Raw genomic sequence first — 23,309 nt, forward strand, 5'->3', positions numbered from 1 at the left:
CGGTTCCGAATTTAAAATTTAATTTAAAATAATAAATTATGAAATAAAAAATAATAAACTATCAATTATAAATTATAGTCAAATTGTACATTGTAATCAAATTTGGGGGGAAAAAAAGGAAGAGGGAATGGGCTTAAACTTAATGAATTATCATTAAGCGCTTACATATCTTCTTGGGGATAGAAAAATCAAAGCCCATGTAGTTCTTTTACCTTTGATAACCCCAACTTACCTCATCGTCATCGTCGCTACTTGTTGTGGTACCCGTGGCGGTGGTATCTCCACTATCATCATTGAAGAATTCATCGTCTCGATCCAGTTTTTATTGTTGAAATTTAGCCTTTATCCAATCATGGATACAAGCTTGAGCCTCCACAGCATCCGGATTTAATCTTGAATGGCGGTCATCCAAAATTAATCCTCCAGCGCTAAATGTTTGTTCAACTACAACTATTGAAGAAAGGGTTGTTAACATCTGTCTTACAATGAGAGCGAGGACCGAGAATTGGGTTGAATGAGTCTTCCACCACTCCAGAATTTTGAAATTTGTGCTGTGTTCGAAATCACGGAGCTCAAAAACAATGGTTAAATAATTTTCTAATTCGAAAATATTACATGTTGCTCTCTTTTGTCTTTTTGGTCTATTAATTAGCAGATTGTACCATCTACTAAGTCTACCACTCTCCTCCCTTTGTAAGCCACTAGGTTGAGAAGATCCACTTCCACTATTACCTTAACCATATATGTTACAAAATTCATTATATAATGCTACTACAATGTTTTTTACCTCTTTGTGTATAGTTTTAATAACTATTGTTTCATTCAAATGTAAACAATCATAGTAATAATCATTTAGATAATCATACAAACCATCTAATTTAGTATGTGGATCGAAAACAATAGCAACCAAATAAATAAAAGGAATACAGGCATAATAATGTAGCCATTTTGCTTTCATTGCTATAATAGTCGGTGCTAATTGAAAATCTTGCTCATATTCACAAAAAATACCAGCAATGTTAACACACTTTATTAAAAATAAATACGTAGTAGGATAATAAACACCAGTTAATGTATAAGTTGCATCATTAAAAACTTTCAAAAAATCTAAAATTTTTTGCAAACAACCCAATCGTGAGGGAGTAAAGTAATTTCAGAAACATTATTTGAAATAAACGTACATAATAAATCTTTATAAGTAAAAGATTGATGAACCAATTCGTAAGTAGAATTCCAACGAGTCGGAATATCTTTTGAAAACCTTTTTTATTTTTGTCCATGTGATTTACAAAATCTGCCACATTCTTTCATAACTTGGGGACGACTTCATAAAAATTTAATTACTCTCTTTATTAGGGTGAGAAAAATCTCAAGAGTTCGTAAACTATCTTGTATACATAAATTTAAAACATGGCAAGCACATCTAATGTGAAAAAATTGTACGCCAAAAGAGGATTTACAAATATTTTCTAAATCGGGAATGAAAGCGGTATTTGACGCGGCATTATCAAAACCAACTGAAAAAACTTTATTAATTAAATTATATTCTTCTAAAATTTGCATAATCATTCTATAAATATTGTTGGCGGTATGCATTTCATTAAACACTCGAAATGCATGTACTCTTTTTTTAATGTTCCAATCGTCACCTATCCAATGACATGTGATACTTACATAAGAATGAATTGCTAAGAATCATTCCAAATATTGCTACCTATATGCACAAGTCCATTAAAATCCGCAAAAAAAAAATTGCAAAGCTTTTTTTTTGTTTTTTATACACCCTAAAAAGGTCTCGTTTAAGAGTAGTTCTTGGAACAGGTTTTTGCTTGCGGAGTACATGCAGCATTGATGAAAAAATTCAAACCAAAATTTTCTCCAGTAGTAAAAGGTAAATGTTCAATGGCAACATATTGAGCTACTGTTTCTTTATAAAGTTCATCACTATAACGAAATAAATGAGAATTGTTAGGATTGGTGTACCCGAAAATTTGTTGTTGCCTGGTGTCAATCCCCACTTGCGTTGCATGTTTTTACGCCAAATGCCGACGGTATGTTCCATATACGTCTTCTTTTATTAAAATTGTACAATTTCGTACAATATTTACAATTTATCTTGTATTTGTCTCCGCTTACATGTATCTTATCGAAGTGTTGCCATAAGTTGGATGTACTCTCCCGGGCCTGCCGTTCCAGCTCCTTTGTTGTCGACGTTTCTTTGATGCCAGCAAAAGAATAAAAACTTTCTTGTGTTGAGACATGTTCAACGTTGGGAACATAGTTGATATTATCATTATCGTCTACTCAACATATAAACTTACGATGATCATGATGTTGAGAATAATCGAACCTCCCCTCCCCATCGGCATCGGGCTCTTTCCCCTATCACCAGTTCCGCTTCCACTTGCCATTTTTTTCAAAAAATTGAGCGGAAAGCCGATTTAGAAAATTGACACAATTGAACCGGGATGGAGAAGATTGAGAGAATTGAGAATTTGTGCGAAAAAATGAAATTGGGGGGGGGCGGCGGAGGGGAGGGCTCGGAGGGGGCCCGGGTGTGATGGGCCCGGTTTCCCCAATTGGGCCGCCCTCGGGCCTCGGTGCCTCTTTTTTTTTTTTTTGCTGGTTCCTAAGTTTTTAAAATTGGAACTAGCCCGTGAGGGGCCGGGCCGATTCCGGTTATTCCACGAGCCGGTTCTGGCAAGCCGGTTCCAGGCCCAAGCCCGTTCGTGGCCATGTCTAATTTGACTGTCCAACGATCCTTTTTCCGGTTCAATGTCGGGTCTCCATCTGCACAAGTGGTGGTGGTGGTTCAGCATTTTGGACATCGAACCGGTTAGATGTTGTAGCTTCGACTCGAGCAACAATCCTTCCCTTGCCTCCGCTGCAAATGTGGTTCCGGGGCTGCCTAACCCATCTTAGGGGGCTCGGAGGGGGCCCGGGCGTGATGGGCCCGGTTTCCCCAATTGGGCCGCCCCCGGGCCTCGGTGCCTCTTTTTTTTTTTTTTGCTGGTTCCTAAGTTTTTAAAATTAGAACCAGCCCGTGAGGGGCCGGGCCGATTCCGATTATTCCACGAGCCGGTTCTGGCAAGCCGGTTCCGGGCCCAAGCCGGTTCGTGGCCATGTCTAATTTGATTGTCCAACGATCCTTTTTCCGGTTCAATGTCTGGTCTCCATCTGCACAAGTGGTGGTGGTGGTTCAGCATTTTGGACATCGAACCGGTTAGATGTCGTAGCTTCGACTCGGGCAACAATCCTTCCCTTGCCTCCGCTGCAAATGTGGTTCCGGGGCTGCCTAACCCATCTTAGGTTGAGGCTAAGGCTGAGGTTTTGCTTCTTCCGTCGTGGATGAGGTCGTGGCTCAGCTCACTCGATCGGTGAGGTTACGCGTGTTTTTACCGAATGGTTCCGATTAGCATACTCTCGGCACGTGAGAACTACATTTGAATTTTCCGATCCCATATTAGATTTACATGATTTATTGGCTAGATAGTATCCGTGTCGATGTGATCCGAAACAAAGCAAGAGTTCCTCGATTACTTGGCCTTCTCTTCCACACTCTTGGTGCCTCGGACCCACTGTTGAGTGCTATATACATGAGTGAGTTAACATCGGTTATTTTTTGGCCAATTAAGGATTAGTGATGAAAAATTCAGTCGCATTTGCTCCTCCCGGACATTATCAAACCATTGTCTCATAACTTAAGATCCTTAAGACAAACAAGTGGATTTAAGATCCAATTGAGTCGAGCACGGGCAAGACTAAGTCAAAGGGTTGCCTTCGAATCGTATTGCACCACGATCTTGCTTACTACGTTTAGCCTGGGCTTGTTTCGATTGGGAAAAATACCAAAAAAATCCTAAACCTATTGCATTTGTACCAATTCAGTCAAAAGCCTTTCAATTTGACCAATTTACTTCTAAACTTTTTTGCATTAGTACAAATTCAGTTCATCCAGTTAATTTTGGTAGAAAATCACCGACGTGGACATTGATGGTAGGAGTGATCGGTTCCCGGTTCGGTCTGGTTTCCGGGCGGTTCCATTGGACTGGACACATACCCAAAAAAAATATGCATCATTTCTAACATGGAGCACATGAGCTTGGTTACTTTTAAAAAATAAAACAGAGTGTAATTAAATAGATTTCTACATAGGAGAATCAAAAATAGCGAGTGCCAATAGCTTCTCAATTTGGTAAAATTTTTTGGACACCCTTAACAAGTAAAGAGATGGTAACTTTAAAAAAAAAATTCGATCGGTCCGGTCCCGGGCGGTCTGGTCCGGCGATCCGGTCCTAGGACCTTAGAACCGAGAACCGGACCGCTCCCTCTAAAATCGGGGAATTGGACCACCGATCCCGGTCCGGGTGCTCCGATTTGCTCACCGCAAACCGGTGGTGTCACGTAAGACAGCCAACACTAAGGTGGACATTTTTTTAATATTTTTTTCCCTTTTTTCCATTATTTTTTAATTGCCTTTTTCTTTTTTCTTTCATTTTGTTCTTTTCCTTCCACATTGGCCAGCAAGGGCCGCCGGCAACCCTCGCAGACAACCGGGCAAAGGCCAACTAGCCCTCGTTGACCGCTAGCGAGGGTTGGCCGGCCATTGGCGAGGGTTGGTTCGCCTTCGTCAATCACTACGAGGGTTGCGGCTAAGAAGGCCCAAGGTCACGACCTTTGCTAGCCAATGTAAAAAAAAATTAAAAAAGAATAAGAAAGAATAAAAATTAATTTTTTATAATTTTTTTAAAATGTCAACTTTAACGCCACATAAGATCGCTAACGCTGAGGTGGAAATTTTTTTTAAAAATATTTTGTCCCTTTTTTTCATTCTTTTTTAATTGTCTTTTTCTTTTTCTTTTATTTTGTTCTTTTTCTTTCAAATTGTTCGACAAGTGTCATTGGCAACCCTCACCGACCACTAGGTGAGGACCAACAAGCCCTAGTCGATTGCTAGTGAAGGTTAGCTAGCCCTCAACGGTTGTTGGCGAGGGTTGACTAGCCCTCACCGGTTGCTGCGAGGGTTGCGGCCCTCGCCAAATCTAGCCGAGGGTCGCGAGGGCCTTTGCGGCTGAGAAAGCTTAGGGCCATGACCTTTGCCAGCCAATGTTAAAAAAAATGAAAAAAGAAAAAAAATTAAAAAAGAATAAGAAAGAATAAAAATTAATTTTTTATAAATAAAAAATAAAAAATTGAAAATGTCACCGTCAACGCCACGTAAGACGGTTAGCACTAAGGTGAGCAATTTTTTTTTTATATTTTGTCCCTTTTTTCCATTCTTTTTTAATTGTCTTTTTCTTTTTTCTTTTATTTTGTTCTTTTTCTTTCACATTGGTCGGCAAGGGTCGTTGACAACCCTCACCGACCACCGGGTGAGGGCTCGCCAGCCCTCGTCGACCGCTAGCAAGGGTTGGTTGGCCTTCGACAGCCGTTGGCGAGGGTTGATCGGCTCTTGCCGATTCTTGCGAGGGTTGCGGCCCTTGCCAGATCCGGTCGAGGGCTGCGAGGGCCTTTGCGGTTGAGAAGGTCCAAGGCCATGACCTTTGCTAGCCAACGTTAAAAAAAATTAAAAAAAAATTAAAAAGAATAAAAAAGAATAAAAATTAATCTTTTATTAAAAGTAAAAATTTGAAAATGTCAACGTCGGTGCTATGTAAGACGGCTAGCACCGAGGTGGGAATTTTTTTAATATTTTATCCCTTTTTCCATTCTTTTTTAATTGTCTTTTTCCTTTTTCTTTTATTTTGTTCTTTTTCTTTCACATTGGTCGGCAAGGGTCATTGGCAACCCTTGCCGACCACTAGGTGAGGGCCCGGCAGCCCTCATTGATCGCTAGTGAGGGTTGGCTAGCCGTCGACGGCCGTTGGCGAGGGTGGACTAGCCCTTGCCGGTTGCCGCGAGGGTTGCGGCTTTCGCTAGATCGGGCCGAGGGCCGTGAGGGCCTTTGCGGCCGAGAAAGCCTAGAGTCATGATCTTTGCCAGCCAATGTCAAAACAAAATATGAAAAAAAAAAATTTAAAAGAATAAGAAAGAATAAAAATTTGAAAATGTCAACGTGAACGCCTCGTAGGACGGCCGGTGTCCACCTCAACGATTTCTAGTTAAAATTTTCTCGAATGTACTGAATTGATACAAATACAAAAAGCTTTAACACTAAATTGATCCAATTGAAAGGTTTGAGATTGAATTGGCATCAATGTAGTAGGTTTATGACTTTTCTAGTACTTTTTCCTATCTCAATTCCTATCGATTATGAGTTTCAGGACTTAATTTTTTCGGTAAGCTCTTATATTGTTCCAACATAAGACAAGAGGGATCATATTATTGAAAGGAAGCGAGTTGGAAAGTGACAAGGGAAAGTTGTTCGAAAAATTTCTAAATCGATTACACTTTTATCAATTTAATAAATTAATAAACTATCGTAGGAGAATTTATATATGACAATTTTTGTATGTTTCGAATGAATTTAGGTATGTATCAAACTATGCAAAAGTCAAATAGTAAGAGAGACAAAACTTTAAAAGAAGAACAAGTAAGACAGGATAGGCACTTCGAATAAATTCGGATGTACTTTTGTCATAACTTAAACAAAATCATCTTATCCAACACGAAACATATGGAAGGACTGAAAACTTTACAGAAAGTTATTGTTTACCTCCATGTGACTTGTGAGTTAAGTTACAAAGTCTTGAGTTTAAGTCATTATGGGGACCACCTTGTCTAGGACACATGCAATGGCGGATCAAAAATGGAGATTAGAGAGAGGCGAGACAAAGATTATTCTTCTGGCAAAATTGTTACCTCGAAAAGAATAAGAACTTTTTGGACCTACGAAAGTGGGGCCACCACTATCCCCGTGGATCCGTTACTGTAAACGTGTACGGGCTTTGATTAGACCTGATCATGGGCCTCGTGGCAAGCTGGCCCCGTCCAGCCCTCGAAGCACCGCTTTGGTCATTTTGTTGTCGTGCTTCGGCTCAATCTTGTGTAAGTATAGCTCTCTGGGCATTAGCATGCAAACTCAATCCCAAGAAGTTTTTTCTTTCTTTATTGCAGTTACTCCCAAGAAGTTGGCGCGCAATTTCCGGGGGAGGGTAGAACGGGAATTTCACCGGTAGCTTCTCCCAGGTGCAATCCTCCTCGTCGAAGATGGGAATATTGCAATAACCTCCCCTTGAGAAACAAGGGCTTGGTGTAAAAGAAGGCTTCTGGCACACGGGGAAGACCCACAAGCGGCGAAAAGCAGAAGCTCGAGTCGATGTTGAGTCCAATTATAAATTGTCATCTCATCTCCAAATTGATTATGAACTCACGAAATTACTGAGACGTTCAAGCTCAACTCAAGTTCAAAAACACACCACTTAGTCTTAGTCATTCGGCCAAACTCCCCTCTCTCCTAATGGAGCAATTTCAGACGGGATACGGATTTCGTCCGACCGAGGAAGAACTCATCAATAATCACCTGATGAGGAAGGTGCTTGGATGCGCCGACGAATGCGCCATCCCCGAGCTCGATGACTTCTACGCATGGGATCCTTGGGATTTACCGAGGGTCCATCAAGGTGAGTGTCATTCGCATACTTGTCTCATTTTCGCTTTGGCGTGTGCCGCGGTACTTATTTTGTGACACTGTCAAAAGCTATTGCGCATAGAAAAAATTTGTTCATTGTCTATTCGCCATGCACGCGTGCAGAAATATCGAACGTTCCATCGGATGGGTGGGACTGGTTCTTCTTGTGCCCTTCTCCTTACTACCTATCCCAGAACAGCGATCGCGTCAAAAGGAAGACTAGGAGCGGTACTTGGAAGATCACTAGCCAGAGGGACGATATCAGAGCCCGAGACACCAGGATGCTGATCGGCACGAAAAGGATTTTAACCTTTTACAAAAGCCGGGCGAAGCGCGGATGGATCATGCACGAGTATCACCTGAATCCCGAGCTTCTCGATGGATGCAGCTCGATCCTCCAGGTTCTCCAATTGGTCCATCTAAGATTTCTCTTTTCATGTTTTTTCCACGTGCAAGATGAATTAGCGAGAAGTGAATCAGTTCCGTGCATTAGGCTGGCCGAAGAATGTGAGATGATGGTTCTTTGGAGCTATATCTATAATAAGCCAGTTGCACCATCGTATTATTGTTAATTTTTTCGTTTTGACCGTGTGACATTTTACTTTAACATGTTCTGTTTTGTACTTACGTTCCGCATGGCAGTTAAAGGAATAAACAAATTATTACAGGTACCGTACATCCTCTGTCGCTTGAAGAGGAAACCAGAAGAAAGCTACGATGTTAATCCAAGTTTCGAAGGAGGTTCGACCGTAACCGATGACGCTCCCGTTGCTCCTCAACATGAGTCTATAGAAGACACGGATCCGGAGGTAAGTAAATCCCAAAGGACGAATCCTTCTTTTCGACCGAAATAATGTCCCACGCACCGAGTAACTCGAGAGTCTTTTGACGCGGTAATTTTTTCCGTCCGGCATCAGGCATCGTATCAAACGACTCTGGCGTCGCTCTCCCAATTGGAGATCCTCGGCGACAACCCGCCGGATTATTGCTCGCATTACTCTTATGATCTGCAGCCCCACGTGTACGGCAACGGCCAGGTAAGACGCACGCCGTCGCTCATGGCATGCGCTGATAGTTCAATGGATCGGCGAAACAGATTAACCATACACTAATTCGTAATCAAACTAATGATCGCTGCGTCTGGTACAGGGCAACGATTTCTATGATCCTTGGAGCTGAGGAATCACCACTATGAGCTCTTCAGACAACGTGGCTTTGCAGGAATCTTGGGTTAGAGAATTTTCATGTGCGTTTTTTTTTTTTTTTTTTGGCGGGGGAGGGTCAAAATAGTTTTCATGTACTGTAAGCGTGCGTGTTTTGTTTGCCTATGTAATATTTTGAGAACGACTGTACTGCATATTATGTAATGGGCTTGTGCCAACTAGATAGTTGGGCTAAAATTGCGAGTACGAAACCATCATTGCGATATCGATCTTCCGTTGCGGCGGTTCGGGCAATTTCGCAGCGACCCGTTTCGGCGGGATGCTTTTGTCTAAGTCGACCGGCTCGGAGCAAACTCGAAAATATATTTATAGTTGGATGTGATCGAAGATAATGTGAAGCTTTGACAATATCAAAGATTAGGGGTTGACCGGCAGGAGGAAAACGAAAAAAAGAAAACAAACTGGGCCGTTCTCATAATATCATGGGCTGGGCCCCGTCAATTTGGGCCCATTCAACCCATCGGGGAACCGACCCAGCGTCACGCGCGAACTCGCCGGTCCTCGAGGCTCAGCGAGTCACCTGTCCCCATTCACTGCATAACAAAACAAACAAAAGAGAAACAATTGTGAACGTTGATTAATCCGCCAAAATCCGAGGATCCGACGGCCAGTATCGATCCAGACACGTCACCGCCCGTCTCCAGAGTCGCGCACAGCGTCTCCTCCAGATTTGGTCACTCAACTCGAAGACCAGCAGACCAGCCCAAGTACTCACAAGAAAACCCTCGCTGTCTCTACCTCCGTCACGTCGCGCGACCGCCGTTTTTGGCTACACACTCGCCCGTCGCCGGCGAAGATGATGCCGTCGGAGCTCCAGCCTCGGTCCTTCCGCCCGTATATCTCCTCCTCTGTCAGCGCGCCGACATTCTCCTCCCACGACAACGGATCGCCGCCCTACTCCCATGCCCCTCACGGCTCTAGCCCTAGCTCCGGCGATTTCTCCGGCGGGGGATCCCGATCGGCGAAATCGTCGTCTCGTTTCGCTCCTTCCACCTTCTCTCACAACGCCCGCGTCGCCATCGCCCTCGTCCCCTGCGCCGCCTTCCTCCTCGACCTCGGCGGCACGCCGGTGGTCGCCACCCTTACTCTCGGCCTGATGGTCGCCTACATCCTCGATTCCCTCAGCTTCAAGTCTGGCTCCTTCTTCGGCGTCTGGTTCTCTCTCCTCGCAGCTCAGATCGCCTTCTTCTTCAGCTCTTCGCTGATCTCGACGTTCAATTCGTTGCCTCTCGCGCTTCTCGCGGCCTTTCTCTGTGCGGAGACAAACTTTCTGATTGGTGTGTGGGCGTCGCTTCAGTTCAAGTGGATTCAAATTGAGAATCCTTCGATTGTGCTCGCGCTCGAGCGGCTTATCTTCACTTGCGTGCCAATTGCAGCCTCGGCACTCTTCACTTGGGCGACGGTGTCCGCAGTTGGTATGAACAATGCTGCATATTATCTAATGACGTTCAATTGCGTATTCTATTGGCTTTACTCGATCCCTCGAGTATCGTCTTTTAAAGCTAAACAGGAGTTGAAGTATCAAGGTGGAGAGGTTCCAGATGATAATTTGATCCTCGGGCCGCTTGAGAGTTGCATTCACACACTGAATTTGCTCTTTTTCCCTTTTCTCTTTCACGTTGCATCGCATTACTCTGTGATTCTCTCCTCAGCTGCTGCAATTTGCGATTTGTTTCTGCTTTTCTTTATCCCTTTTTTGTTTCAACTGTATGCGTCGACAAGGGGTGCACTTTGGTGGGTGACAAAGAATACCCATCAGCTGCAAAGTATTCGCTTGGTGAATGGTGCAATATCGTTGGTGGTGGTTGTGATTTGTTTGGAAGTAAGAGTTGTTTTTCACTCTTTCGGGAAGTACATTCAGGTTCCCCCGCCATTAAATTATCTTCTTGTAACAACTACAATGCTCGGAGGGGCTGCTGGTGCTGGTGCTGGTGCTCTCGGTATGGTTTCTGATGCTTTTAGCTCAGTGGCTTTCACTGCTTTGGCTGTAATCGTCAGTGCTGCTGGTGCAATAGTTGTGGGATTTCCTATAATGGTATGCATTTTAATTACCCTTTTTTTAGATTTGAAGTTTAAACATGTGTGAAACATGCATCATTTGTGGACATTGAATTAGTGTCACCATTTAGTATTTCTTCAAGTGTCCTGTTAAGCGTTCAACAAGTAACTGGAAGCGTTGTCATGGAGTAAAGGGAAAAAGCAGATGACTTCAGTGCCGATGAATGACAAGTTTGGTCTTTGTTTACAAGTTTTCATTTTTCTTTGGAAGTGTATTATTGCTTTCAATAAAAATTCTCTAGCACATAGCTTTGGACTTCTCTCTTTTCTGGCATTTTGGTAGGCTATAGGTGCTCGATAAAAAAAGTACTGGTTATTCTATCGCTAAGGTAATATGCTGAATAATTTATTCTGTATTGCCCGAAGCTATGGCTATTAGTACGAGTCAACTATTTAGTGAAATCTTAGTTAGCTTGTCATTACATGAGCATTTTAGTAGGTATGTTTTGCCTCCACTTTAACAGTGACACTAATCCCAATATGGGAAACATGAAACTCAGTTTTTGCTGGAAAAACCCTCTCCCACAATCCCATGTCCAGGACGGAATGACCCTCTCCCCCGTGCCTTGTCCCTCTTTACCATTGCTGCTATGAAACCTATGACATTGCTGATGTAGTGCTACATATTGGCCGTTGCATCATTCACACTACTTTCATATACAGATGATGTAATGGTAAAAATTGCACAACCTCATTGTAGCTGCTTCCTCTTCAATTTGGAATCATGTCACTCCATCCCACCACTTCAACCGACACCTAAACTGTAATACATGATTATTCAAAATAACTGGATCCCATTTTCTGTTTGCTCCCACTATTATATTCTTTTCCGGCCAATATGCTGCTGAGGGTGAGGGTGGTTGACAAAGGTGGCGATACTCTGATTTTGACAATAATGGGGTTTGTTTGTGCCTTTCTTTGTTCTTTGTTTTATTTTATCTATTTATTTATTTTTAATTTTTTTGGGGTTGGAGGTGTTTGGTGTGTAGTGAGGAAGGAAGGGCAGAACAAAAAACTTTTGCTGATGTTGCTTTGTTTGATATGGGATGTTCTACTTTGGCTTCTTGCTATGGTGTTTGGAGAGGTAAAGGCAGAAGCTTCGAAGGGCACATGTCTCTTTGCGAGATTATTTTGGCACTGGGAGATGGATAAAAGATTTCTTTATGGCTAAGAATCACAAACCTTTATGTGGATAGTCATGTAACCTTTTCTTTCCCATACTGAAGTTGTTTCCCCCTTTGACTGGTGGTTTAAGGAATTGATAATGTAGTCCCCTAAGATTCAAGGTTCAAAACTAACTTAGTCTATCTATAGTATTGGATGAAAAGAATAAACTTCCTTGGATTTTGAATGTCTGCAGTTGGACTTTACGCCTTTACAATCTGGGTCGATAGCATATGGAAGGTGGCTCAGTCCTCATGAATAAGTGATGGTGCATTCTGTTACTCGTAGGTTGCATATCTGATTATTTCATAACATTTTGCCACATGAAGGGTTCATGCTCGCAAGCAGTGTTCTCAAAGGCAAGATGGGAGCTTGTCCCTATGTGCCGAAGCAAGGCAAGTCTGGGGATTGACACCTTGCCTGGTCTCAAGGGAGGCGACTTCACGTAGGCACTACCTAGGCGAGTGTTCACGATGACTAAGGTGACTGGAGAGAAGTTAGAACTTGGACCTAATTTAAAGGTGGCCAGGACTATCATCTTGAGTGTGGAGAGAGAGAGAGAGGTATGCCACAGATTAGAGTCGTCTGGTATAGTGCCCTGGAGGCAAACTGAGCAGGTTGATGTCATTGGCTAGAGGTAGAAGATCATGCAGCTTCTTTGTTTTATCTTAGTGCTGACTTGTCTCGGTAGTGTGGCCTAAACTCTGATCTTTTCTTGACTACAGGCCTAAAAAAGGTCGGAATATGTAGAGGACTTTTCCAACTTAAAAGCCCCAGCAATATTCCGGAGCATAGTCCTAAATTAAGATGCAATTGAACTCTACTTCTCTCGTGATATAAAATGGACAAGTTTGCTAGCATATGAATCCGAACCTTTTAAGTTAGAGCCTCGCATTGCTCTGGCAAGTGCCTTGGGCGTTTAGCCCATCAAACATTATGGTTCTAGTGCCTTATGAGTGCTTGGCAAGTCCTGATTTGATATCAGCAATTCCTTAAGAAAATAAATTGTGAGCTCTGGCAATCTGCAAGTCCTAATTTGATATTTGAACATTCTATAGCTGGTTGCAGTTGAACTTTTCATTGCTTGGTTAAATTTTTCTATAGGGAGTTTCACTTGGCATTTACAATCAATCATGGATATGACAATTTATTATTTTATCTTGCAGTTTCTTCCATTGCCATCAATCGCAGGCTTCTATTTTGCTCGATTTTTTACTAAGAAGAGCCTCCCGTCGTACTTTGCATTTGTGGTTCTTGGAAGCTTAATGGTTGCATGGTTTATTATGCATAATTTCTGGGATCTGAATATCTGGATGGCCGGCATGTCATTGAAATCCTTTTGTAAACTCATTATGGGAAGTGTTGTTCTGGCCTTGACAGTTCCTGGTTTGGCTCTTCTGCCATCAAAACTGCATTTTCTGATTGAGGTTGGCTTAATCAGTCATGCCCTGCTTCTATCCTACATTGAGAATCGGTTTTTCAGTTATTCCAGCATATACTATTATGGGTTTGAGGAAGATGTTATGTACCCGAGCTATATGGTAATATTGACAACTTTTCTGGGTTTGGCTTTGGTGAGAAAACTGTCTGCAGATCATCGTATTGGACCAAAGGCGGTTTGGGTATTGACTTGCTTGTACTCTTCAAAGCTAGCCATGCTGATCATTGCATCAAAATCTGTTGTCTGGACATCAGCTGTCCTGCTGCTGGCAATATCTCCTCCTTTGCTTCTTTACAAGTACTGAGCTTAGTTTTTCATCGAATAATATTTCAGGTGTTTATCATCTTCCGTAAAATGTTATAATTAATCCTGGTGTGTTCTTCCTTGTGCATTGCAGGGATAGGTTCAGAACTGCTCCAAAAATGAAAGCCTGGCAAGGCTATGCACATGCTGGAGTAGTTGCTTTATCAGTTTGGTTTTGCCGTGAAACAATTTTTGAAGCCCTCCAATGGTGGAGCGGAAAAGCTCCATCTGATGGTTTACTTTTGGGTTTCTGTATTGCCTTGACAGGATTGGCTTGTGTACCTATCGTTGCTCTCCACTTCTCGCATGTCATGGTAAGGATTGTGCTTATGGAGTGGGGAATATGCTCATTCTGTGTGGCGTTTTTTTTTTTTCCTGGCTGACTGTCTCTTTGGCATGTTTCTGTATGTGGATTACTTTGGTTTGCTACCATTCAGGAGTGTTCAAACTTCCATACCTTTTGAGTGATCTATGCTGACGACTTGCCTACGTTTTTCTGTCCTTCCCTCACTGAAACTAATGTTTGTTTCCTTTCGCCTTGCAGCCTACTAAGAGATGCCTAGTCCTCATTGTGGCTACTGGTCTGCTGTTTATCTTGATGCAGCCCCCAATCCCTCTGTCGTTGACTTACCGATCTGAATTAATTAGAGCTGCCCGTGAATCTGCTGATGACATTTCAATCTATGGATTCGTGGCACCGAAGCCCACATGGCCATCATGGTTGCTTATTGCAGCTATTTTGCTCACTCTTGCTGCTGTAACATCCATCATACCCATTAAATACATTGTTGAGTTGAGAACGTTTTACTCAATAGCCATGGGAATTGCTTTGGGCATCTACATATCAGCAGAGTACTTCCTCCAAGCTGCTGTCTTGCATGCCCTAATTGTTGTAACTATGGTTTGCACTTCTGTACTTGTGGTGTTCACCCATTTTCCATCTGCTTCGAGCACAAAGCTCTTACCATGGGTGTTTGCGCTACTTGTTGCTCTCTTCCCAGTGACTTATCTGTTGGAGGGCCAGATGAGAATTAAAAATATCCTTGGAGATGGTGCTATTGGTGAAATGGAAGAGGAAGAGAAGAAATTTACTACTTTATTGGCTGTTGAAGGTGCAAGGACATCTCTTCTTGGCCTGTATGCAGCGATCTTCATGCTCATAGCATTGGAGATAAAGTTTGAATTGGCCTCATTGATGCGGGAAAAAGCTGTTGAAAGGGGTGGGATCAGACAGTCTCGATCTGGCCAAAGTAGCTCTGGTACTTTCCCTCCTAGAATGAGGTCCATGCAGCATCGACTTGCATCTAATGCTCCGACCTTCACTGTCAAGAGAATGGCTGCTGAGGGAGCTTGGATGCCCTCGGTTGGGAATGTTGCCACTGTGATGTGCTTTGCCATATGCTTAATCTTGAATGTCAATCTCACGGGTGGCTCAAACCGTGCCATTTTCTTTCTGGCACCTATTTTGCTTCTCCTCAACCAAGATTCTGATTTCATCGCCGGATTTGGGGACAAGCAAAGGTACTTCCCTGTCACAGTAGTTATATCAGGATACTTGGGCTTGACTGCCTTGTACAACATATGGGAGGATATTCGGCATGGGAACCCAGGTTGGGGGCTACACATCGGTGGGCCAGATTGGTTCTTTGCGGTGAAGAATGTGGCACTTCTAATTCTTACTGTTCCCAGCCACATTCTTTTCAACCGGTTTATTTGGAGTTACAGAAAGCAGAACGACACCATGCCATTACTTGCGGCCCCTCTTAATCTGCCATCTATTTTGATAAGTGACGTGCTTAAGATTAAGATATTGGGTTTGTTAGGTATAGTGTACTCCTTAGCCCAGTATCTAATTTCTAGACAGCAATACATATCTGGTCTGAAGTATATTTAGGCTCATACATGTTTTTGTACCATATGATTTGGCAATTTTCAAAGGAGATGTGAAAGGTCAATTTCTTTCCACTTTTCTTCATTGGGGGTTTTGATGCCCCATAATTGCCAGAACAGTGTGAATCCCTGAGTTATGATAGCTTTCCTTGTTACTCTTGAAATTACTATCCTTTCAAGCATATCTCCTGGTTTGGGATGCATCACAAGCTATTTTCCGATCAAGGAGGCAGACTAGGTCTCGCAGGTAAAGTAATCCATTACTATCACTCCTGATGAGGGTTGCAATGTCATGTAGGGATAAGGCCACATGTGTTCTTTTGTGAGTTTGAGCTATGGCAAAGCTGTCATGCTATCCCCTGGGGACTAAGTGTTGTAATGTTGCAGAAATGTTAGCTGGTTAGTGTACATCCTTGTCATGCAGGTTTTGTGCAGGTGAATTAAATTTTTTCTGGTGCCATCAAAGGTACCGTTGAAGTGGAGATTTCCCGGTGTCGAAATTTTTTATTTCGGTAATCTTCTTCACTGCGCTTTCTCTCTCTCTCTCTGCCAGCCTACCCACGTGTGGAGGAGTTGGTCTTCGAATTACAGAGGGATCTATACAGATTGATGGGACTGTGCATACAGTGTTCGCCTTTCAAGTTTTCCATAGGATGAAATACCCTGCTTTCACTTTTGAATTGAGAGAATCTCATTTTGTTCAAGTCGATCTTTCTTTTTTCTAATGTTTACTTACTATACAACAGTACCCTGCTTTCACTTTTGAAGTATACAATTGTTCATTAAAATTTCAGAGTCCTGATATTGATCCACAGCTGATCAACAACAACAGTAAATCGATGGGTGAATCGTGAAACAATCCAATATTAACTTACATTACTACTTTTGCAAACCGTCACAGGCTCAAGGTCGAATAGCCGATATTGGGAACTGATGGGGGGCGAGTCAATTTCCCTTTAGATTGCGATGATCTTGCTGATCTTACGTTGAACAGGGGCCAACTCCATCGTCGTTGACTTAGCACTCGGACTCGGGACCTTAGTCACGTTTCCTAACTGTGGATGAATCAATATACCTATTGATTTGGCTGATGGTGAAGGGTTTTTATCATTGTCAACGGCTCGTTTGTGACGGTGGTTGGGGTTTCGAGAAATGATTTCTTATTTTTAATTCTTCCAAAATTAAATTGTAAACAAATGTCCCATTAAATGGCGCTAAATACCGACCAACAAAAAAAAAAGGACGCATTTTTGAGTAACAGTTTTTGCATGAAATGATAAGGGCGGCTATATAAGCTGAGTGATGGATGTAGACAATGCCATTTGGGCCCGTGGGCCCGGAACCAGCCCGTTGACCGGGCCCCGGAACCGGCCCGGTTCCGGGCCGGTTCTGAACCGTGAAAAAAAAAAAAAAAAAAAATGGGGCCGTGGGGCAGATCGCAGAGAGCCCAAAGTCTCTCTGCCTCTCTGCCCCGACCCCGGGCCCACCCCACCTTCCCCCCCCTCCCCGCCCCGCCCCGCCCCACCCCCCCCAAACCAACGGCTCTTTGGGCCGTTGCCAACTTGCCTATAAATACATATGCTCCCCTTTTCATTTTTATCACAAATTCTCCGAACAATATCTCAAATCCTCTCAAATCGCTTAAATTCTCCCAACTCTCTCAATTCCGACCCAATTCTCTCAATCGGATTTCCGATCAATTCTCTCAAAAATGGCAAGTGGAAGCAGAAATGCCGACAAGGACAAGATGACTATGGGAGATTCCGAGCATCCCATTCCCGAATATGATCCTCGTGAGTATGCATGTCCCAATTCCGAACGTCGAGCACATCTCAACACAAGAAAGTCTTCATCCTCTCACCGGTGTCGAATAAACGTCAACGGCAAATGAGCCGGAACGGAAGGGTCGAGATAACACATCCGACTTGTGGCTACACTTCGACAAGGTACGTGATGAAGGCGAAGGTAAGTATAATATAAAATGTAAATATTGTTCGCAAACATATAAATTTACGAAAGGAGACGGCCACGGAACATTCCGTCGGCATTTGACGAAAAAACATCCAACGCAAGCGGAGATCGACAATACGCAACAACAAATTTCCGAGTACGCCACTTCTAATCCTCATCCTATATTTCGTTACACTGATGCATTTTATAAACAAACATTAGCTGAATATGTTGCCATTAATCATGCTCCGTTTAATACTGGTGAAAATTTTAATATGAAATATTTGATAAATACTGCGTTGGTTCTGCAAGCGCCAACTATTCCAAAAAATACTCTTAAACGCAAACTTTTTCATCTTTATAAAAAAGGAAAAAAATCTTTAGCAAAATTTTTTGCGGAATTCAATGGACGTGTGCATATAGGTAGCGATATTTAGAGTGATCCTTGGCAAATTCATTCTTATATAGGTGTCACGTGTCATTGGATAGGTGACGATTGGACGATGCAAAAAAGGCTTATTGCATTTCGAGTTTTTGATGAAAGACATTCGGCTCATAATATTTATAGAATAATTAGGCAAGTTTTAGAAAAATATAATTTGATAAATAAAGTATTTTCAATTGGTTTTGATAATGCCGCCGCAAATACCGCTTCTATTCCCGAATTAAAAAATATTTGCAAACCCACTTTTGGCAGACAATTTTTTCACATTAGATGTGCTTGTCATGTTTTAAATTTATGTGTACAAGATAGTTTACGAACTCTTGACACTTCTCTCGCCCCAATAAAGGGTGCAATTAAATTTTTATGGAGTCGTCCTCATTTTATGAAATCATAGGAAAAATTTTGTAAACAAAATGGGAGAATGGCAAGAAGATTTCCAAAAGATATTCCAATTCGTTGGAATTCTACGTACGAGTTGCTTCGGCAAAATTTTGATTATAAAGATTTATTATGTATGTTTATTTCACAAAATATTCCCGAAATTACTTTACTTCCTCAACATTGGGACATTTGCAAAAAAAAATTTAGATTTTTTGAAAATTTTTAATAATGCTACTAAGACTTTATCTGGTATTTATTATCCTACTACGCATTTATTTTTAATAGAGTGTGTTAATATTGGTAGTGTTTTTAGTGAATATGAAAATGATACCGAATTAGCTCGAACTATTTTAGTAATGCGAGAAAAATGGTTGCATTATTATTTGTAAATTCCTCTTGTCTATTTAGTTGGTATTGTTTTTTATTCACGTATTAAATTAGACGGTTTACTAGATTATTTGAATGTGTATTATCATGATTGTTTACAATTGGAAGATTCAATTGATATTTCAAATATACTATGAAATGTTAAAGAATCTATAGTAGCATTATATGGAGAATTTTGTAGTAGATATGGTTTAAGTGATTACGGATCTTTACAATCTACTGCCTCATGTAGCGAAGGTGGTAGTTCACTTAGTAGAGGGTATAATATGCTTAAGAGTAGGCAAAAAAAATAAAAAAGGGGCAACAGGTAGTATTTCTGAATTAGAAAAATATTTAACCACTCAATTTGAGTTTCGTGATACGTAACATAGTACTGATTTCGAAATCTCGAAGTGGTGGAAGAGTCACCAAATCCATTATCCAGTTCTCGCCCTCATCGCTCATCGGATATTAGCAACCATTTCTTCAACGGTTGCGATTGAACAAACATTTAGTGCTGGAGGATTAATTTTGAACTCTCGCCGTTCAAGATTAAGCCCGGACTCTGTGGAAGCTCAAGATTGTGTCGACGACCGGACGAAGGCGAAATATCGACATCAAGAGCTAGATCGTTAACACGAATTTTTTAGCGATGATATTGGAGATACCACCGCCACGGGTACCACAACGGGTAGCGACGATTGACGATGAGGTAAGTTGGGGTTCTCAAAGGTAAAAGAACTACATGGACTTTGATTCTTCTATCCCCAAGAAGATAAATAGGCGCTTAATGATAATTCATTAAGTTCAAGCCCATTCCTCCTCTCTTTTTTTTTCCCCATATTTTATTACAATGTACAATTTAATTGTATTTTATAATTTATAATTTATTATGTTTATTTTATTATTTATTATTTTAAAAATTAATATTAAAAAAGGAATCGGAATGAATCGCCGGTTCCGAATCGGAATCGGAACCGGCCCGGGAACCGCCGGTTCCGGTTCGGAACCGGAACCGGAATTTCCAACGGCCGGTTTCGGTTCCACCTTTTCGTGGAACCGGAACCGGCCGTGTCTAGATGGATGGGTCGAAACGAAATCGTGGAACCGGAACCGGCCGTGTCTAGATGGATGGGTCGAAACGAAATCCTCCCCCTCTCTGAGAGAGAGTCCCTCAAATTCAAATCCACAATTCCACGCCACGCGATGTCTTCCTCACGTCTCCAACCCATCTTCACCCTCTTCCTCGTCTCCACAATCACGTCCTCTCTTCTCTCCATCGCCCCGACCCGATGCAAAGACCTACCCGACCCGAACCCGACCCCGACCCCGACGGCATGGCCGCACCAATTCTACGCGGCCCTTTTCATGAACAATTCGGGCTCCCTCCAGCTGGTCGACCTCTGGTACGACTGGCCCAACGGCCGCAACCTCAACGTCATCCGCAACCAGCTCTCCTCCTCCCTCCTCTACGACCTCGATTGGGACAACGGCACCTCCTTCTACTACACCCCCGCCGGCGCCGGCGGCGACGGCGGAACCTGCCGCACCGTCCACTTCGAGGTCGGGATCCTGCGGCCCGACTGGCTCGACGGGGCGAACTAGCTGGGTCGGCACCACGTGGACGGTTTCCTCTGCGACGCGTGGGAGAAGGTGGACTTCATCTGGTACTACGAGGACGTGGCCACCAAGAGGCCCGTCTTCTGGGCCTTCTTCAACGGTGAGTGCTTGATGCTTTCTGGTCTGAATCAAGATTAGCGTAGTGTTCATTACTTGTCTTTGTTTGATTTTTGTTGACACGTCTGTTAACCAAGATTTAATCGCCTGTTTCTTCTTTAATTATTCAAGGGATAAAGCATGTTCATTCTTCTTGCCTTGCCTCCGGTCTAAATGTCCGATTACAAACTTGGATTTATTATGATGAGTGTGTTATGTGTTTATTTCGCGAAAAATTAATGATTTAAAAGATAATTTTTTAAAAGTAATCGTTTTTATCGTTTATAAAAATGAATGAAGAAAGTATTTTTTTTTTGTTTATAAAAATATTTAAATATAAATTATTTTTCATATAAATCAAATTAATGATTTGAAAATTAATTTTTTAAAAAATAATAACTTTTACCATTTAAAAAAATAAATTGAAACTATATTTTTATCATCCACTAAAATATATGAACTTAAAGTCTTGTCCATAACGAAAACTTATCATTTTTAAAATTATTTAATTTTCGCGAACCTTAAAGAAAGGCTTCGAGACTTTTTTCCATTTTTGCAATATCATTTCGGAACTTGTTGCATTTTATACTTTCTCGTTCAGTATTGTTTTGTCGTTAATTTCATGGATGAAAGTAAGGGTATGGTCTGTTGACTAGTTCATGTGCGCCTGAGTTCCTTTTTTTCATTGTCTTGATTTTAAAAGGCCAGATTATTACTAAAAAAGTTTTAAATCTATTGCAATTGTAACAGTACAATCTCAATTTTTTTTTTTTGCTAATTGAGTTCGAAACTTTTTGTAATTATGCCAGTTCAATTCATTTGATCAATCGGAGTTGACGTAACACATTGGCGCTAAGGTGGCAAATTTATAATAATACTTTAATCTTTTTCGAATTTTTTATTATCCTTTTGCATAATTTTTTCTATTTTTTTTTTCTTCTTCATATTTTTTGGTTTGTGCCAGCACCTTGCGTTGGCCCCTAGGCAAAGCCTACAAGCCCTCTCGGCTCACGGGCGAGAGCTCGCGACCCTCACCCTACCGTGACAATGGTTGTGAGCCCTTGCTGGCAAGCCCTCACCCAAGGGCTGGCAGAGGTCGCCAGCTGTTGACCCAAACCAAATTGAAAAGATACGAAAATAAAATTGAAAAGCATTGAAATATTATTAAAACATTGCCACGTCAAGACGACTGGGTAAATGAAATGAATTGGCATAATTGCAAAAGATTTATAATTCAATTGACCGAAAAATTTAAAAAAGTTAGAATTGAATTCACACATAATTGTAATAGGTTTATGATTTTTTTTAATGATTCTCCCTTGAATGTTGGTACCAAAGCATATTCATTTTGAGGAAGCGGGATGCCGATGTCGTTGTTAGTAGCAATTAAACTTGTCAAAATTGGTCATAAACTCTTTTTTTTTAACTCATGTATGATGGATTGAGTTGTTATATGTGTTAATTACATTTAGGAAATAGGTTTAAAGATAACATAGGCGTTGAATAGATTTACAATTTACTTAGATCAAATTCATTTATGTAACTCTTTTATCATTTTCTCTCGCCCTCGTTCGATCTCACGCACACCACTCCGCATGCTTACCTCGGTTTGGGTATGGATTTTTCCTGAATTTGGTTGAATATGGAAGTATTTTAACAAATAGATCGAATCGGATATGAGTCGCTAAATTTGTAATGTATAGATTTATTTGGGTCAAACTATTTTTAACACGATCCACCCGTTTGACACTCTAGGAGTGATTTATCGGCAAATGTTGTCTACTTCGCCACTTTGGAGTACGGCGTTGAATAAATAGTTGACATAGGTTGTGTTATATTAATGTGTGAAGGTATGAAAGCTCGTGTGATGACATTTGAAGTGGGAGCTATGCTGGAAGATGCAGAATGGCAAGCCCCCTACTTATTGCTTCGGGGCGAAGGAGGAAGGAGAAGATGCTGCCAAACTCGCCGCTGCTTCTGGCTTTTCTGGTAGGTATCCGGTGGTCGGCGGACTCGGAGCGCTGAGGCGTTCGACGAGTCTATGAAGGTGAGTGAGCGAGCTCTTGGTCGTGCAATAAACACTTGTATTCTGATATGCCGGGAGAAAAAGCAGTGATGTCTTGATAACGTTCGGCTGAAGTGGTGTCAACGCAGTGCCACCAAACTATGCCGTAGCGAGCATTGGACCATGATGCTTCGGGCACTGAAAATGAAAGATCATTATGGTACGGGGTGGTTATATGATAACCCTTTGAAAAATACGAGGATCGGAAAGAGTACAATGATGATTTTGAAATTTGAACAAGAATATTGAAATCGTTAATGTCCTCTAAATTTGATAATATTTATCATGCTTCATATAGATTCGAAAATCCAAATGTAGCATATCGAAATAAAAACATTGGGAAACTACTAAGGACACATTAATTGACTCGTAAACAATTCCAACCTCATAACATGTCACCTCCTTTTATAAATTTACAAGATGAGACAACATTGCCTACTAAGGCTTCATTTACTTAGCGACAAATGAACGACTCGCTTGTATCGCTTATAAAAATGGTTGAATGAAAATAATCTAATCATTTACGAAAATAGTTATACATAAATTATTATTAATATCGAAAATGTTTTTTATTAATTAATCCTGTCAAAAATTATGGCCGATCATTTTTAGAATTTTCTCTTTTTTTTTAAAAAAAAAATTTCGCCAAATAAACGGGCCAAGATCGAGAGAGTTTGGTAATCGAACGAGTGGAGTTCGGATAGCTTCACGGACGGCCTGAAATCGTTGCAAGCAAA

General features: G+C 41.6%; 1 protein-coding gene and 1 pseudogene across 1 annotated transcript; both read left to right on the top strand.

Moving 5' to 3' along the window:
• Nucleotides 1–9,467: 9,467 nt before the first annotated feature.
• LOC115728201 lies at nt 9,468–15,813 on the top strand. Its single transcript, XM_030658536.2, has 4 exons — nt 9,468–10,828; nt 13,182–13,753; nt 13,854–14,073; nt 14,304–15,813. Exons 1-4 carry the CDS (start codon nt 9,590–9,592, stop codon nt 15,651–15,653), a joined length of 3,381 nt encoding a protein of 1,126 aa, XP_030514396.1. The 5' UTR covers nt 9,468–9,589; the 3' UTR covers nt 15,654–15,813.
• On the top strand, nt 10,811–22,906 carry LOC115728206 (annotated as a pseudogene).
• The last annotated feature ends 403 nt before the right edge of the window (nt 22,907–23,309 follow it).

This window comes from Rhodamnia argentea, chromosome 5 (genome assembly GCF_020921035.1).
Source record: "Rhodamnia argentea isolate NSW1041297 chromosome 5, ASM2092103v1, whole genome shotgun sequence".
NCBI classification, from domain to species: domain Eukaryota; kingdom Viridiplantae; phylum Streptophyta; class Magnoliopsida; order Myrtales; family Myrtaceae; genus Rhodamnia; species Rhodamnia argentea.